Source organism: Tauraco erythrolophus, chromosome 14, assembly GCF_009769465.1.
Source record: "Tauraco erythrolophus isolate bTauEry1 chromosome 14, bTauEry1.pri, whole genome shotgun sequence".
In the NCBI taxonomy this organism is placed as follows: domain Eukaryota; kingdom Metazoa; phylum Chordata; class Aves; order Musophagiformes; family Musophagidae; genus Tauraco; species Tauraco erythrolophus.
This window is the reverse complement of record NC_141478.1, coordinates 11,265,680-11,282,195: the sequence shown is the minus strand read 5'-3', so window position 1 is coordinate 11,282,195 and position 16,516 is coordinate 11,265,680. Positions and strand designations below refer to the sequence as shown.

Sequence of the window (16,516 nt, the reverse complement as noted above, 5' to 3'; positions counted from 1 at the left end):
CCACAGTACCTGAAGTTCAGCTGTTGCCTTTGCGGCACTCACAGGCTGCCCCTCTGGAAGTTCTCTGTGCATTGGCAGCAATACAGTGACCTACAGGTTAGTTGCAGGGGAGAAATTTGAAGATAAGAACAGTTTAACCAGTCCTGACTGGTTTTGTATTTTAAGACAGCTTTCAATGAAAAAAAGTATAGAAGCTACAGCTTCTCTTCCTGTTTTATCTGAACTTCCTTCTGCTTGAATTCCTTTTTCAGGAATGGCAAGGAATGTACTATGCGAAAAAGAAAAATGGAGATAGCATACAACAAAATGTGAAGATACTACCTGTCATTGGACAGGGAGGGTGAGTATGAAAGCTAAAACCATGATTTAGCTCTGAATCAAGGCTCAGTTTAGAGTTCAGTTGCTTTCATCAGACATCGGATTATCCTGTTACTGAGTATAAAGGAAATTTATGCAAGGAAGGAAGCCTTAGACCTCTAGATTTAATTCCTTGGGGCAAAGTCAACTTTACATGCTGTGTGCAGGGAAAGTGAAATTATCCTAATTTTCCCCAAAAAGGAGCCAAAGATCCAGATGTGCTCACTTGTGACTTTACTCTTCTAACACTCCCTGAAGTGCAAGTGCACCCTCCTCTCTTTCTGTGCATTGTGTTGGAACCACCAGGACCTATGTCCTTTTCCACTGTGCACCTGTACTATGTCCCTCCATGCTCATCTACTAATAATGGGTGTTGCTGAGTGTCTTTATGTGATGAGGTCACTGTGTGTTTTGATCCTGGTCAAAATTGAAGCATGTCTTCATTCTTGTGCAACTTCCACTTGGTCCCCAAATAGAGCATTTGGAGCACACAAGTATATGTTATTGGTACATTTATGAGGAGTCCTTCTGTACTATATTGGAAAAGAAAGTGGATCAGATTGCATACAGTAGTAGTTTCAAAGCCTCTAAGGCAACACGAACATTAATTAAAAGCATGGCACATTATTTTCCAGACTTGACTGAGACAATCATTTAGAAAGGTGTTTCTTCATGAAGAAAAGGCCAAATGCAGCTTCGTCATGCAGTTACTTCCTAAAAAAAGTGGTTTGAGTTGATTTCATCCCTGGAAATAATTCATGTTCTTTACCCTCCGTCAATAGAGTGAAAACATATTTTCAGCCTAAGATGGCAAACTCCTAAGACCAGTATGTATTACATACGTTGCTACTTATTCAACAGCCTAAGTCCATTTCAAGCTGGCTTAGAAAGTTTCCTGGTGATCAAGGGGGTAGTTTACAGTTCGATTGCTCGATCCCTAAATCCTATAGTAGGTTTTGATTGTTGGACTGCACTGCTCTATGTTTCACGTTTATATCATAGCTGAAACATCCTACAGTAGCCCAGAAGAAGCTGAGGGGTTGCAGAGAGAAAGAGGAGACAATCTTTCCACAAAATGCTTCTATTTTATATTCCCATCACGTGCAGAACTGTGGGGTTTTTTCCATTCCCAGTTGAGCCTTCCTGCCAGAACAGGATTTGTCCTATACTAATTTTGTGTATCAGCACTGAATTAGAGCTGAGGTTTGGATGGGAATTAACACATTGTTTTTTGCCTACAGAAAGATTAGACACTATGTGTCAATTAGTAGACTGTGCAATGACAACAATAAGGTAAGTGAAAATAGTGCTATGCTTGCTTTAGTTTGAGCCCTAAATATTACGAAATAATGGGAAAGTTCTAATTAACTGGATTTCTCATACTGATTTGTAGGCAGAGAAGACATGTGAACGTGTTCAGGCTGAATCTCAGACAGGTATGACACACCTCTTCTTCTGTCCTAATAAGTGGAGAATGTACCTGGGGAAAGAGTAAAGCTTGTTGTTAGTGATTTGGCTAAAAACCACAGTTGCACAGGCCAGTCTGAAGAGTACTGTTTAGCTAGGGATAAGCTGGAAATCCAGCTGAAAAGGCATAAAAATAAATATAAACCCTCTCTACCTGCCTTATTTGTTTAAGAAGTGATGTAAAGCAACCCGCCTTTGAAAACATGGTAATAGGGCCCCAAGTTTGTGTTTTGGTATTGCTGGGTTCAGTGTCATGTTTCAGTTGTAAGTAGTGGATCCCTGTGACAAAATTAGAAATAAGAAGGATGCCGTCTAGTTGTCGTGTTGCTGTGGCTGGTCTATAGCTAGTGGCATGTATGTTTGCATTGCTTCTAACTGTATTGTGGGGTATTTGCATGTGGGTGGAAATGAGGATGACCAACACTACCATTCACCCTCATCCCACATATCAACACTTCAATTAAAGCGTCCTTGGCATCTGTGCTGCAGGTACTTGTTAATTGTAGCCTTGGTAGCACAGGTTGCATCTGTTGGAGTCCGTAAGGAACCTGGGATACATTGCTAGTGTGAAGTCTACTTTGGTCTACCGGTTCTTTGTGGCAGTTGTTACTTGAGTGAACTCAGGTGTGTTGCACAAGTTGTATTCACAACTACAATTGTGTCACTGTGTCAAGAGAGGAACTTTTCCCGCCACACTGTTAGATCCTTTCTGCAAAAACACTTAGACATGTCCTGCCAGAGAGCATGAACTGGGTTGATGACAGTGTAATTGGGCAAGAGTTTAAAAAGGACCTTTCTTTGGCTCTCCTCTGCCGAAGCATTGTGGTGAATGTCGCTCAGCTGCTATCAGGCTTTCTCTGCGTTTCGATTCCTTTAATATACGTCTTAGGCACAATTTAATGTCATTGTAAAATACCATTTTCTCCACAGATATTCAGACTAGCAGACACAAAGACAGGAGGAAGGATCACTGGATGTCAGATCCACAACATCACGAGGGAGTGATGGTATGTTAAAAAAGTAGATTTTTCTGATTTCTACATATATTCAGATTTTATGTGCATGCATATGTACACATACGAATATAGGTAAGTATGTATGTGTATGTATACGCATACAAATACATGAATAAAATATCAAGTCATCAATTCATGAACAACTTTGCATTTGTCAAATAGCCTCATTTTCTTCTCTTGAACTACTTTGAGTCTTTTTTGAACCAGTGGAGAATGGAAGGCTATCGTCTACCCTCTGCACAGAAAAACCTCATGAGATTCAACAGATACTTTCAAGTACAAATGGCAAACTCTGAACCTAACAAATTATTACATTTCTTACCTCTTGATAAAAATATGATGATAATTTCTTACGAATTTGTTTTCTTTTCTCTGTGTTGTGTTTGCTCCATTAGATCACCCCAAACTTGATAGATGAGTCACATATTCAGAACTTTTGCTGATACTTAATGATTTTGTTAAGGCACACATCATTACAGTCTAGGCAGCATACACTAGTGAAACATGGAAGTTGGGTCTGTGGCAGTGAGAATACAATCATACTCCAGTATAGCAAAAATAGCATTGATTCCCCTTAAGTGCTGCTCAGCATGCAGAGTAACAGAGATGCGTCTGCGTTTTACAGGTAGCACAACATAATTATCCACAAAAATCCCATCTTGGCCTTTTCTCTACAAATCCAAAATTTCTAACTGATATAAAACATTTGGTTTTCAATTTCCCATGAATAATAGGACAGAACCTCTGCTGTTTTAATTTGGCATAGCTATCTTTACTTCAGAGGAGCTTCACTGGTTTACCTCAGCTTGGAAGCTGACTCATTATGACTTGTTGCGTTGCATCAGGCAGCAAAAGCAGGTATGTCCTATAATAACCTAAGTGCAATAGTTACCTACCTGTGCCTGCCAGTTTATACACACACACATCTGTATAGTCTTTTAACTGAGTTTTTAATTGAATATTTTAATTAGTTGAAATAATAAAACCCAGAGCCTTGATTTTGCCAGGCAGTTACAGCTTCTTATCTCTAATCAGGGATATCAGTGGTTCAGCAAGCATCTCTTTGCACCTGTGTGTCCCCAGCATAACAAGCATGTGTATGCATTTTGCAATAGATTGCCTCTAAAGGGCACAGCAGGGTAAGCAGTTCAGAAAATGAATCAAGATTTCTTGGCTGAATCTTCCTGTCATGCTTTGTCGCTGAAATCAGGATACAAATTCTGCTTTGTTTTCCACACAGGCAGCTCACAAAGGCGGCACTCTTCTATGGCTAGGATACATTCCATGACTATTGAAGCACCCATCACCAAGGTAATGTGCACTGTTGCTAGCTGTTGTCAGATGCACTGTACTGGCATACTGGGGCACAAGGCTCCAGTACAGCATCCAGATTGAGGAGCAAGGCAGCACTGGCTTCTGGTGCAACTTCTTCCCTTATTCCACCTGACCACTGGTGGAAAAAAAAGCCAGATGTTCTGAAGAAAGTTCTCCCAAGCCTGCTTAGTAGAGTGCCCTCCATGTGGTCAGCCATTGCATGACCCTTTCAAAGGACTTTGCCTGTGTGAAGGAGGGAGTAGAGTTCTTCCTTCTTACTTAAGCATTGTAAACTGCTTTCTGAAACCATTCAAGGATTTGGCAAAAATCAGCTCTTTAATAAACTGACACAGGCAAATGGGAGAAGGTTATATTAAATCCATTCAGAGATATTTTGAAGCTGTGCCTTGAATGGGAAAGTCATTAAGACGACTGCTGTCTTTAAGGCCACAATCTTGTTCCCAGAGTCAGTAGCAAACATCAGTGTTTTATTAACATCCCTTTCATTTTGATTCTCCCACATGTGGATTAAAGTCGTAGGTCTCATTTATTTGCTGTGTTCCATAGTAATTGATGAATGTCTCTGTTCTTTCTTAAATCACTTCTAAATTCAAACATGTCTAATGCTTAACTAGGTAATAAACATCATCAATGCTGCACAAGAAAGCAGTCCCATGCCAGTTGCAGAAGCTTTAGACCGGGTTTTGGAGATTTTAAGAACCACTGAATTGTACTCTCCACAACTGGGGACAAAAGATGAGGATCCACATACAAGTGACCTTGTTGGAGGGTTAATGACAGTAAGTACATACTGCCACAAACAGCTGTTGATTAATGTTCCACCTCCTGATTTTCTCAGTTACCTGATGTTTATCATTTGGCATGTGTTTTGCCTCTACGATGCCAAATTTTCAGGAAAAACTGCACACCTCTTTTGGTGGCTTTTTTTTCCCCCTACATTAATAATGTCACTCTGAAAACGGGAAGAAAATTGACCAGTCCCTTTGAAGCATTAGTTTTGCTAGAAATTGGAAGGGAAAACCAATTCTCTCTTTCAATGTCATTCATTTTAGAAAGGTATAGATGGGAGAGGAAGAAAGAAAGATAGCTAGATACTTGTATTTCTTAATTAGGATTAGAATGGCATGTTTTGGCAGCTTTACAGTGTATAGAAAGAATGTGTTTTCAAAAGGATGCAAAATATGTATTTTGTTGCTATTTCTAGGATTATATTTGTGCCCGTAGAGACTCACAGAAAGATCAGAGTGCTTTGAGCTAGAAACATGAACGTTCATGTATTAAAACACAATCACACTCCACAGAACTCATAATTTAAATAAATAAGGCAAGAAAAAGACTGAAGAAGGCATGTATTATGTTGTTATGTCATCAAAAGAGGAATGGGGGCATTGGAAAAAGAAGCGTTGTACCAAATGTTGAACAAAGGGCGCATAGCAAAGCAAGAATTGAACCCAAACTTTCAGAGCCTGGAGTCTGACTCTCCTGATAATAACTAGATGAACCTGGATGAATATTACCTGTGCCTTAAGGATATGTGTTCCCATTAGTCTGTAGGTTACATATAAAAGGCTACCTCAGGAAAAAATTTGGCAGTATGTTGGATGCAAAAAGGCTCACAAGATGTAATGTGAGCTTTTCAAAGATGTTTCTGGGCTAGTATCATTTCATGCTGTAACTATCGAGATACCTTTGCAGCATCCATCAGAATGTTTAAACAGTTTACATCTATTTTTGCCTTTTAAATTACCGCAGCAAATATCTAATCAGGAGAAACATACGAGAGACTTGAAGAATTCCAGGAGGAGACCTGAATGGTTCATACAGGGTTGAATTTACTAACTCAGTAGACAAAACATATTGTTACCTGAACTTTAAAAATATAGGAAGAATATTGGTGAATCTTTTCTCCTGCTGAACTGTCCATAAACTCAGCTGTTTTCTCCTTTTTGTCAATTGTTGATTCTTACATACATTTGTATTCAGACTGTATTCAGTCCATGGTCCCATATAGGTAACAATACTGCTAAACACAAAATCCTTACTAAAAACAGAACAAAGGCTATTTTATGGAGCAATAGAAAAGCTGAAAAAATACATTTCAGAGCATGATGGTATATGGTATATTACGAGTTTTAAAGGGATCTGGGAGTAACATTTTTCCAGCAAAGGGTCTATTGAAAACAGAATCGTATTATTCCATTTCATGTTCAGCAGTTATGTCTGAGTAGGGGAACAAGTAGTAGATTATTGGATTTGAACTCTCAAGCAGAATTTGTGATGGGAAGGGCATTTGGAGTTCAAAGATGGATTTGCCAGATACAATTACACCTGCTATTTCAATTCTTAAAAAAGTAATCTTTGATACTAAATGATACACAGCATCTGGTGTCCTAAATATTTGTGTCGTAGCAGTGCTGTTGAAGAGTCACTGGCTAGTTATAGGAGTCGTACTCTCTTTCCTTTAAATCACAAAACTCCAGACTAATTTACTTAAAATGTGAAAATGAGATGGAACAATTCTTTTAAGTGCAGACATTGCTTCTTCAGACATAGCGTCCACATTTACTTTTGCTATACTTTGTTAGTAAAGTGCATTCAGAAAGATTATTTTTTTTTAATAACTGTTGGTTTACATCATGGGCTAAAGATTAATGTGCAGTGACTAACAGCTGTATACATCAAAAGAACAAGCAGGTTTTGGGCCACAGCATTTAGAATTGTGAGCTTATAAGTCAATGTTAAATATATCGTTCTGTTTGAATCCTTTGTCTTAGTTTGCACACCTAGGCATCATGCCAGAATAAAGCCTAGGAGGCACTGAGTTGGACAATAAGCAAGCATACTTTCTTTAATAGAAGGGAAGCCTCAGGGTAATTCATTGCTGTGCAATCCCAGCAACAAATCATGAGATACTTATGCTACTGAGGTGACCTGGTCTGCCCATACCATGGGGAGGAGAGCAGAAGCATGTCTCCATCCATGTCTCCACCCACCTTTGCTTGTTGATGGGAAGTATGTGGACATACTGTGTCTGGTTTGTGGCACACATCCAGAACCTGTGTCTGTGTTGTCTAGACAAAGGTGGTTGTCAGGCTGTAATTCCAGACCTTCATCTGCACCTGAGAAATTTGAGTTTCCACCTATCTGGGTTCATATTGTATCTCTTGCAGTTTCTCATCCATTATGAACGATATGTAAAACAGGCAAATCTTAAGAGTACACACCAAAAAGGGAGAGGCAGCTTTGATGACTGTGACAGGTTGTGGTCAGGCTTCTCTAAAGTCATTGCGCTGCTACTTGGTGTAATCACCTTATAGACCTTTTGTACAATACCTTGAATTTAACTCTCAACTTTTATTGAACAGGATGGTTTACGAAGGTTATCGGGGAATGAATACATATTGTCAGCAAAACGTAAGTTTTAATTTGTCAGTTACTGATATATTAAAACATGTTAAGAAATTTAAGAAAAGAGGAAATGTGATCAAATGTTCTTTTTCATAAGCATTGTTTGGGTTTGGTTTATTTTTATTTACAAGAATTGTTCTGCAGCATTACTGAGCTTTATAGAAACGAGAGTTGCCAGACATTACTACAGAAAAGAAAACATGAATGTTGAGTAAAATTGTATCTCAGGGTTATTAATAGTGATCTGCAAATATATTCCTTAACAGAAACTCATCAGGTAGCTGGCAGTTTGATCTCTCCAATCTCCCTCAATGATATACCCCCACGGATAACACAGGCAATGGAAAATGAAGAACACTGGGATTTTGATATCTTTGAACTTGAGGCTGCTACCCATAAAAGGTCAGTAAACTCAAGAGCTCATAAATTGAAGTTTCTGAAAACTGACTTAAATGTCATCCTGTAATCAGCTCTTTAATTCTCTACTTGTGCTTTTAAAATGGAATTACTTTTATTTTCAAAGTCAAATGTTTGAAATTTTCTCATTGTCATTTCTAGTTGTGTATGAACCCATTAAATATATTCTATTTCATCATACACTATTTCCTGCAGATTCCCAGTGGATGTAAGTGAAGATTATATATCTTTGATATGATATAATAACAAAACAACATCATTTTAAAAGCCTTCCTTTTCTGTTCTCAATAATAAAGTTCTACAAATCAAATTGTTGGGAATTCAAATTCAAATTATGGCCAGCTACACACAGAGTCAACATGCTGGTCTTAATTTCATCAGTTGATACAGATCGTGTTTTATTTTCTCTCCCTGTAATTGAGTAATTTTATTCCTAAACAGTTCAAATACAGCTTTTCAGCAGAATTCCCATTGCCTTTCTCTGGGATTAGAGGAAGGTCATTATTCTAAATCTTGGCAGGCTACATTTTATGTATAAGATTAACTGAGGAATATTTACTGATACAAAGTAGGGCATACCAATTTCCATCACAGAAGTTTTCAAAGGCAGATCAGCAGTTCTGATAGACTGTACTTCAGTCCCACTAAGCCTGTAAATTGACCTTTCTGTTTAAATCCTTGTTTTTATCTGCTGATGCCTATCAAAAGTTCTCCTTTGGGTCTAGTTGCATGTATCGTGCTTTGTCTTAGCTTAAAGCTTCTGAGACACTAATTTGGAAGCTAGATCCTGCAATTAATTGACTATCTTAAGCCCTCATCAAAATCCCAGATCTGTAAGAGCTTTGAAAGCTGTTAAAAAACAATGTCTAAGAAGATACCAGGCATTTAGTTAACATATATGCACTTCATTTTTAGACTATGGTTTTATGAGCCAAAAAAAGTGGGGAAAAAAAAAGTTAGGTTTTTATTCTTCTTTAAAGTGAAGAATTTGCATCCAGTTACTTTAGGGTGTGTTTTTTTGCTCTGCTACATTTCAATATCTAATGAAGTGCCATAGATACAGTAATTAAAAAAAAAAAAAGTCAAAATGTAGTCGGTCTGTGTGATTTACAACATTTAATATGCACATTGCAGTAACTTAAGAATTAATTATCCCAGCCAACATGCATGAGATCACTAGGTAAGTTTCTCTGTTCTTACTGATTTGGAGAGACAACAGAGGGACAAAGGAGTTATTTTGTTGCCTGTCCTCTTATTAAAGGTATTCTAATTATGATTGCTTCCTGCTGCGTTTAAATAAAGGCAATTCATTTATTAAGAGAATTAAAGTGATCTTCAATGAATCACAACTATGAATACTTTATTAGTATTGTCTTCAAGTCCAAGCAGACATATAGTAGAAAGAGAATTCATTAGATCTAAGCTTTAGTGCATTGCACTTCCCTGACACGGAAACCTGGAGAGACCTTTGTCTGACAGTGCTACATGAGGGGGGATTTAACTTTAGTCTATTATGATAGCATAGAGCACAGTATTGTGGTGTGTTTCTGCCAAAAGATGTACATCCAACTCTAAATGACCTTACCTCACTCATCAGGTGCAGCTAGAATTCAGAGTGCTTGATGCGTCTGGAATCAAGCAGCAAAGTGAGATGTCAAAATAAGGGTTTAAGAAATATTTGCCACTATATCTGTTCTTAAGCAAAAAATGTATTGGACAAGAAAAAAGCAGTATTAATTGGATTCAAAAAAAGGCTAGTGGACTGAAACTTGATATTTTTTCATTTGTTCTATTAAATGTATTTCACTTTCACAGCTTTCAGATTAGAAATATTCTGTACTGCTGTTCTGATCTTCATTCGGCTGCCAGTCATCTGGGTTTAAATTGTGCAGTTTGACCTGGGAGAAGCAAGAGTACTGGAATACAGTGATGTTGGCTATTTTTGGAGACAGGTCTCTGACTGGGTTAGCCTAAGGTTCATCTGGCCCTTGTAGTCTTCTAGAAATGGCATACTCTGTCCTGGTCATTTGCTTCCAGAATACCTCCATCTCTCATCCTCTGTTGCATGCCAAGTCACTGAGCAATGGAAGCCTGCAAAGGTGGGCATAAAAGAAATGGAGCAGATCTGCAGAAAGAATAGTGATTGCAGTGTTGTATAGTATAGATATACTCAATCTAACTGTAAACAAGCTAGTTTAGGTATCTATGGCAGCAACAAGGTTACCTCCCTCCTCTCATGTGCAGAGTTTAGTACTTGCTAATTTACCTCATTTTTACTGCAGTCTACATTTACCCCACATAGGCTCCCAAGCCCCAAAATACTGCTACATGTAGTACAGCAGCAATACAGAGCCTTGTTAATATTCCTGGAAGCGTCAGGAACTGGCATGATTCTGAGAGTGCCTGTGTGATGGGCAGGCAGAACATTTCTGCAGATCTGGATTTTAATTCTCTAACAAGTCCTTATACCTAATCTGACATGTTGTTAGTTAAAAATGCTGTGTAGATTAATACTATATATGCTATGTAGTATTCTTTCAACCTCATTTGTTTCAAAACTTGTGTTTATTTTCTCCTCAGGCCTTTGGTTTATCTCGGTCTCAAAATATTGCTCGCTTTGGAATCTGTGAATTCCTAAACTGCTCAGAATCAACTCTGAGGTCATGGTTACAAGTCATTGAAGCTAACTACCATTCCTCCAACTCCTACCATAATTCTACTCATTCAGCAGATGTACTACATGCCACTGCTTATTTCTTGTCTAAAGAAAGAGTAAAGGTGAGTCCACATTTATAAGAAACAGTGCATGTGGGAAGCACAGGTGCGATCAAAGGAAGTTCTCTCAAAAAAAGATGCCAAGAGCCAAATGTCTGCCTAGTGCCAACCAGTTTAGTAAATCTGAGGTCAAAGAACTGAGCTGCTTTACATGCATTCTAGGATCTCTCTTATAGCGTATGTGGAAGGATACTGATATTACAGGAATTGTGTTATTCTTGATGGAAGAATAAGAAAACCTCCTTTTAAAACAAGACTTATTTGTATAGTTAAAGTTTCTCAGATAGGTGAGCTAATGACACAGTTATTTTTGTGACAGTACATGCCACATACAGATTTAATGTAATAAATCACCATCTCTTATGCCTTGTGATGGTAATTTTGCAGAAGACTCCCAGGACAATATAGGCCATAAAATAGGTTTAGTGCTTCCAAAGCTATATCACCCACTGGAGGAGATGCCCTGAGGTTTAGAGACTGCTTTGGAGGAGAGTATTGAAAAATATTACTTGTTGAAGTTCTTTGTACCATAACACCCACTGGCATATTAGAGCCACTGACACCAGAATAAATCAGAGCAACTTTGTTGTCACATGCCCAGAGGGCAGACGGGAGAAGGGGAATTAAAACAGTGTTTGCATGTGTGTGCAGTGGAGCAGCAGTACACATTTCCGAGTTGCATTTTTCAATAGAAATTCCTACCCTGAATTGGCCTGCCTGAGGATAGTGCTAGTGATAGGAACCTGGCTGGAGACATTCGCGACTGTAAACAAGCTTCTGACAGCTCATTAAAACTGTAGTAAGTCCCTTAACCTGGAGCTGCAGCTCATTAGTGTGCTCTCCAGAGGTTAACTTACAAATACTATATGCCAAGTGGGACTAGAACTTCACTGGATATTTTCAGCCCCTGATTTGCCAGAGGTTTAGCTGGTCTTCCCAAGAATATCTATGAAAAACAGACAAGATCTGGACTCGTTTCAATGCCACAGAAGCATGAATGGCTCCTCCTTTTCCAGAATGTTGTTTCCATGCCTCTGTAGGCATAGGAAGAGAAAAAAAAAGTTGCAGCAGCAGCAAGAGCAGAATCAAAGTTCAAAATTCTCTCTTTATCATTTCGAAGTTACAGCCCAGCTGCTTTTGTGTTGTCCAGAGTTCAACTTAACCTAAACACAGAAGGCCAGATTCTGCCACTCAAATTCACACTAAGGAGATTTTTTTCAGTAAATTTGACTCGCTTCTTGCCTGGAAAAAATTTCTGGCTCCCAAATTGAAGCAGTGTTCTCAGAATCGTTTCCACTTCTGTGCCACAGGAGTTAAAAATCCTCAACCCGAAGTCAAGGGTAAAGGTGCTGTAAATCCCTGTGAAGTTTGTTGTGTCAGGCTCAGGAAATAAGTGCGAGATACGCTGCTGTGGTCCTACAGGTCAAGTATTCTCCAGTTTTTGGCCACTTCCCATCTGCCTAGGTCTTTCTCAGCCAGACCGAGGACTGGTCAGTGTGTCCCTCTGAGGAGAGCCTGTTCTAAAAATCTCTGTCTCCTAACTTCATACCACAAAAATAGAACCCTATGAGCAGCAGCTGAAAGAAGGAAGCAGCTAACACACAGCAGATAGTATTTCAGACAATGCAAACTATGAACCTAGAGTAGAAATACTTCTTTGCCTTTTCTTGTTGCCCACAAGGCCCTCTTGACAGTCCTCAATGAATAATATCCTAGCTCCATCAAGGCCAAGTCACTGCATTAATTTCAGGAGGTGTAATGTAGGGTAGGAATTGTCTTTTCACCTACCAAGTCTAATCATTCTGAATGGTACTGTCAAAGCCAGTAGAGAATTTGGACCTTACATTCAGGGTAATTGGAATGGAAATTATCTGCCCTGCTTCTAGATTCAACTGGGAACATTTCTGCTCTTGTGTCTTTTTCATTTTATTAAAATTTTTAACATAATTGTTCTGTATTTGTGATCCTTCACAAAAAGCCCAGCATAAACAGAGCATAAAGGCTTGTTTACAAATGTATTCTGCGATGCTTGGTTCTTTTTCTCCTTTATGTTATTAATGCAGTATTAAAACTTTAAGACTCAAATAGTTCTGTATTTCTTTATAGAGTAGGTATAATTAGACATAGAGCAATGACCAATGTAAGTCGACATAAAGGATGGAGTGCAGCATGCTAAGCGAATCGGAATCTGATACAGAAAGTATACAACAGGATCATGTAATTTTTCCATGGATGTAAACCATCAAGTATTCTTCATAGAATTCATACTAGCTGTAGCCTCAGGACACTGTTATTATAGAACTAGATTTATGAGAAACATTCCTTACAAATTGTAAACCTATCCAGCACGTAAGTGGAATGTGATTAGGACACATTAAGTTTCCAAAAGAAATGAAGGGGTCTAGTGGAAATAGAGTATTTTTTTAGCAGTATTGGTCTTTTTTCCAAGTCAAATACCCTAACTCCAAGTGACAGTGGTTTCTGTGTTGTTAGAAAACACAAATTAATTTATTACTTTGTGTTTGTTTAATTTGATGTGCTTTGTCAAAGGTGTGGCTAAGGCAAAATTCAAGAGTCACAAAATGGCCAAAAAAGTCATGCAGTGTTCAGTGAAGCTTATAATGAATTTTCCATTGCTCTGTCTAAAACATCTGACCCTTACTGATCTGCAGAGTTCTGGCTTTTATTCCTCAGCAACTTGGCTTAATCTTATGGACAGAGTAGGGTTTCTAATGAGTCTGCCAGGAAAACTAAGCATCCTTCTATTTTCAGCAAACTTTGGATCCGATCGATGAGGTTGCTGCACTCATTGCTGCCACAGTCCATGACGTGGATCACCCAGGAAGAACAAATTCTTTCCTGTGCAATGCTGGCAGTGAGCTAGCAATTCTCTACAATGACACCGCAGTGCTGGAGAGCCATCATGCTGCCCTGGCTTTCCAGCTCACCACCCGGGATGACAAATGCAATATATTTAAAAACATGGAGAGGTAAGCTTAGAACCTAGGGTCCTTGTCCGCCCACTAACATCTCTCACTTTCTGCTGTGTAACATAAGATAATGCAAACGAGCATCCTAGAGGAGGACAGTGCCTCGTGGATAACTGTCTATAGTCCTTGTGGAGGTTTGCTTCTAAAACAATAGAGTGCTTCTGCCTGTCCTGCACAAACTTAGGAGTAATCCCATGGTTTTAACTTCTCCTGTGGATAAAAAGGTGGACCCTATCTAAGAAACTTAGTGTAAATCTTAATGTTAGCAAGTCTAGAAGAATAATTTTGTGTCATTGGACGTAGATGATAAGCTATGGCTGAGTCAGTAGATGTTTGCTGCATAGAACAAGGATAGAAAGAGTCACAGAGCATCAGTCCAAAGATTAAATGCCTTGTTTTAATGGGAAGGATAGTGAAGGACCTGTTGTTCTTCTTCCAGCCCTAGAAAGGTGTTTAGGGTGAGGGTGTGACCATTGCCTTAACCCTCTCAAGATACGGCAGAAAAGTACTGCTGAAAACTTGTCTGGAGTACTGCCAAGTGTCTGTGCTAAAAGTCTTGGGAACATGCCAGTATGGCATGTCCTGGCAGCCCTGACCAGTTCTTGCACTGTTTCTTGTAGAGATCCAGTCATGCCTCTAGCACATATGTTTCTGCGCACCAATGGGTACTTCATCCAGTATAGATGCAGCTGCCCAAGCCTTTATTACTGTTCTTTCTTCCCCCAGCACCTCTCTTCAATGGAAATGGTCTGTAGCATTTTTGTTAGACTTGTTTTAGCAAGCAGCCCTTTGTGTACTAGCCAGCATTCTTAATTGTTTCCTTCTTTAAACAGGAATGAATATCGAACCCTTCGCCAAGCCATTATCGACATGGTCTTAGCAACAGAAATGACAAAGCACTTTGAGCATGTCAACAAGTTTGTCAACAGCATTAATAAACCATTGGCAGCACTAGAAGAAAACGGGGTAAGCAACACTGCAAGTCCTCCTTAGAATGACTAGGCAGGGACTGGGAAACCTTGGCAGTAGGAAATCCCCACGAGGTATTCTGAGAAAGCTCATCACAAATGTGGAGAAAGAGACTAGAAATGTATCTTTCACCTCTGGGTTTGAATGCCCTCCTGCTTAACATGGATGTCACACATTTTGAGGATGAGTGGAACTCACTTGGATCCTATTAATATTGCAGTGCTGTGACGTTGAAGCTTGGGTTGTATATTTTCCTGTTAAAAATGCCAGTTTGATGAACCCAATCACTCACTTGGAGAGAGAGTGCTAGTGGCAAGTCATTGGTTTTGGCTGTTTCTGCAAAGAGGCAGATGATTTGCCCTCAGAACAGAAGCTGAATTACTCCCTCACTCACAATGGGGACCACTGGTGGTGCAGCTTAGAGCAGGGATATTGGTGGCCATATGGTGCATTCTCGAACTGAGGGCCCTCAGCCTTCAGCGCTGCCTGGCACCGTTCGTGGGTTTTCTGTCTGCTTTCTTTTTTAATCTTTAAAATAGATGATGGTGGCATTATGTATCATATAGACATAATCAATAGCCATCTGGAACCCCATGGACACAATGAAATTGCCTGTTAAGAACTCATTCTGAAAAACCACACCAGTTTCAATAACAGCTTCAACCAGCAGTTTTGTTGCCAGTAGGAGCAGTGTATAATTTTGTTGGAATGGTTTTTGCAAGGAAAAGATTTTTAGAAATGGTTATAGTAAAGTTTGCATTGGTGGCAATGTCCTGCAGGAGCTGTAATGGTGTTCTGTGTTTTCTTATCATATTCGTTAGAAGGCCGCATTTATGACTGTTGTGTGTAATGGGAAGTCTTTTTATTTTCTGAAGGTGAGAGAGAAACAAGGCTTGTTCCTTCACCCATCAGAAGCAGATTGGAGCTTCTGATTGGAGAAGACTACTTTTGTTCACAAGAGCATATGCTAGAGTTAGCTTTGTTCTTGGCACCCAGCAACGCTAATGAGAACTATGTGAATGTGAAGCCAAAGTCCCAGTAGGATACTGGTTTTCCTGACTAAACTAGGAGAAAGGCTGCTGAGTCTGTGGCTGTGAAGTAGTTTTCCCAGGCAGCCTCATGATGCAGAATACGGCTTAAAGTCACAGACAAATACTGTCGATTTTTGTGGGTGCTATATTAGACCTTGTGTAATTGTGAAGTCTGCTGCCCAGGACATATCTACACTTTGTTACAAGTGTCTGTTCACTGCTACCAGAACCTAGAGAAGACCAGAAGTAGTTTGTGCACACGTGTGTCCTTAGATTCATCATTTAATAGCTAAGCCATAGCAAAGGCTTAGCATAGTTGGTCTCCTACCTATCACAAATAACAGAAGGATGGTGAAAAAACAGGCTTAAACTGTAAAGTTGTCAAAGGTTACCAAGCAACAGGACTACTACCATCTCTACAGGCTAATGACTCCATTTATATGCACGTGTTATGATGCAGTCAGCCCTTAATTATATCATCAGATTCTGTTTTTCACTGACTGTGCTCTGATATCAAACCCCATCACTGCCCACTGCCTTGTTGTGCTGTTTTCACTTGTCACTCACTGTAGTGCTCCTTGGCTTGTCACTAGCTCTGCCTCTCTTCCACCTCCATTTTCAGCACTAGCTTCCTCACTCAACAAGTCCTTCCTTTTACAGCCTTTCTCCCCTCTTTCAGTTCTGTTTGCTTGCCAGACCTTTGTCTCCTCTCTCTTTCACAGTTCCCGGGACTTTGTGCCACTCTACTCCT

The 16,516-nt window shown here is 39.4% G+C and overlaps 1 protein-coding gene across 1 annotated transcript in view; it reads left to right on the top strand.

Annotated features, from left to right (window-relative positions):
- The window catches only part of LOC104378686 (high affinity cAMP-specific and IBMX-insensitive 3',5'-cyclic phosphodiesterase 8A), a 126,383-nt gene that overhangs the window by 104,562 nt on the left and 5,305 nt on the right, over positions 1-16,516 (top strand). The window contains 13 exon segments of the mRNA XM_009985756.2: positions 252-340; positions 1,599-1,650; positions 1,751-1,793; positions 2,755-2,784; positions 2,787-2,831; positions 4,081-4,151; positions 4,790-4,954; positions 7,541-7,589; positions 7,850-7,985; positions 10,581-10,606; positions 10,609-10,778; positions 13,548-13,765; positions 14,599-14,731. Coding sequence (XP_009984058.2) covers positions 252-340; positions 1,599-1,650; positions 1,751-1,793; positions 2,755-2,784; positions 2,787-2,831; positions 4,081-4,151; positions 4,790-4,954; positions 7,541-7,589; positions 7,850-7,985; positions 10,581-10,606; positions 10,609-10,778; positions 13,548-13,765; positions 14,599-14,731 — 1,227 coding nt within the window.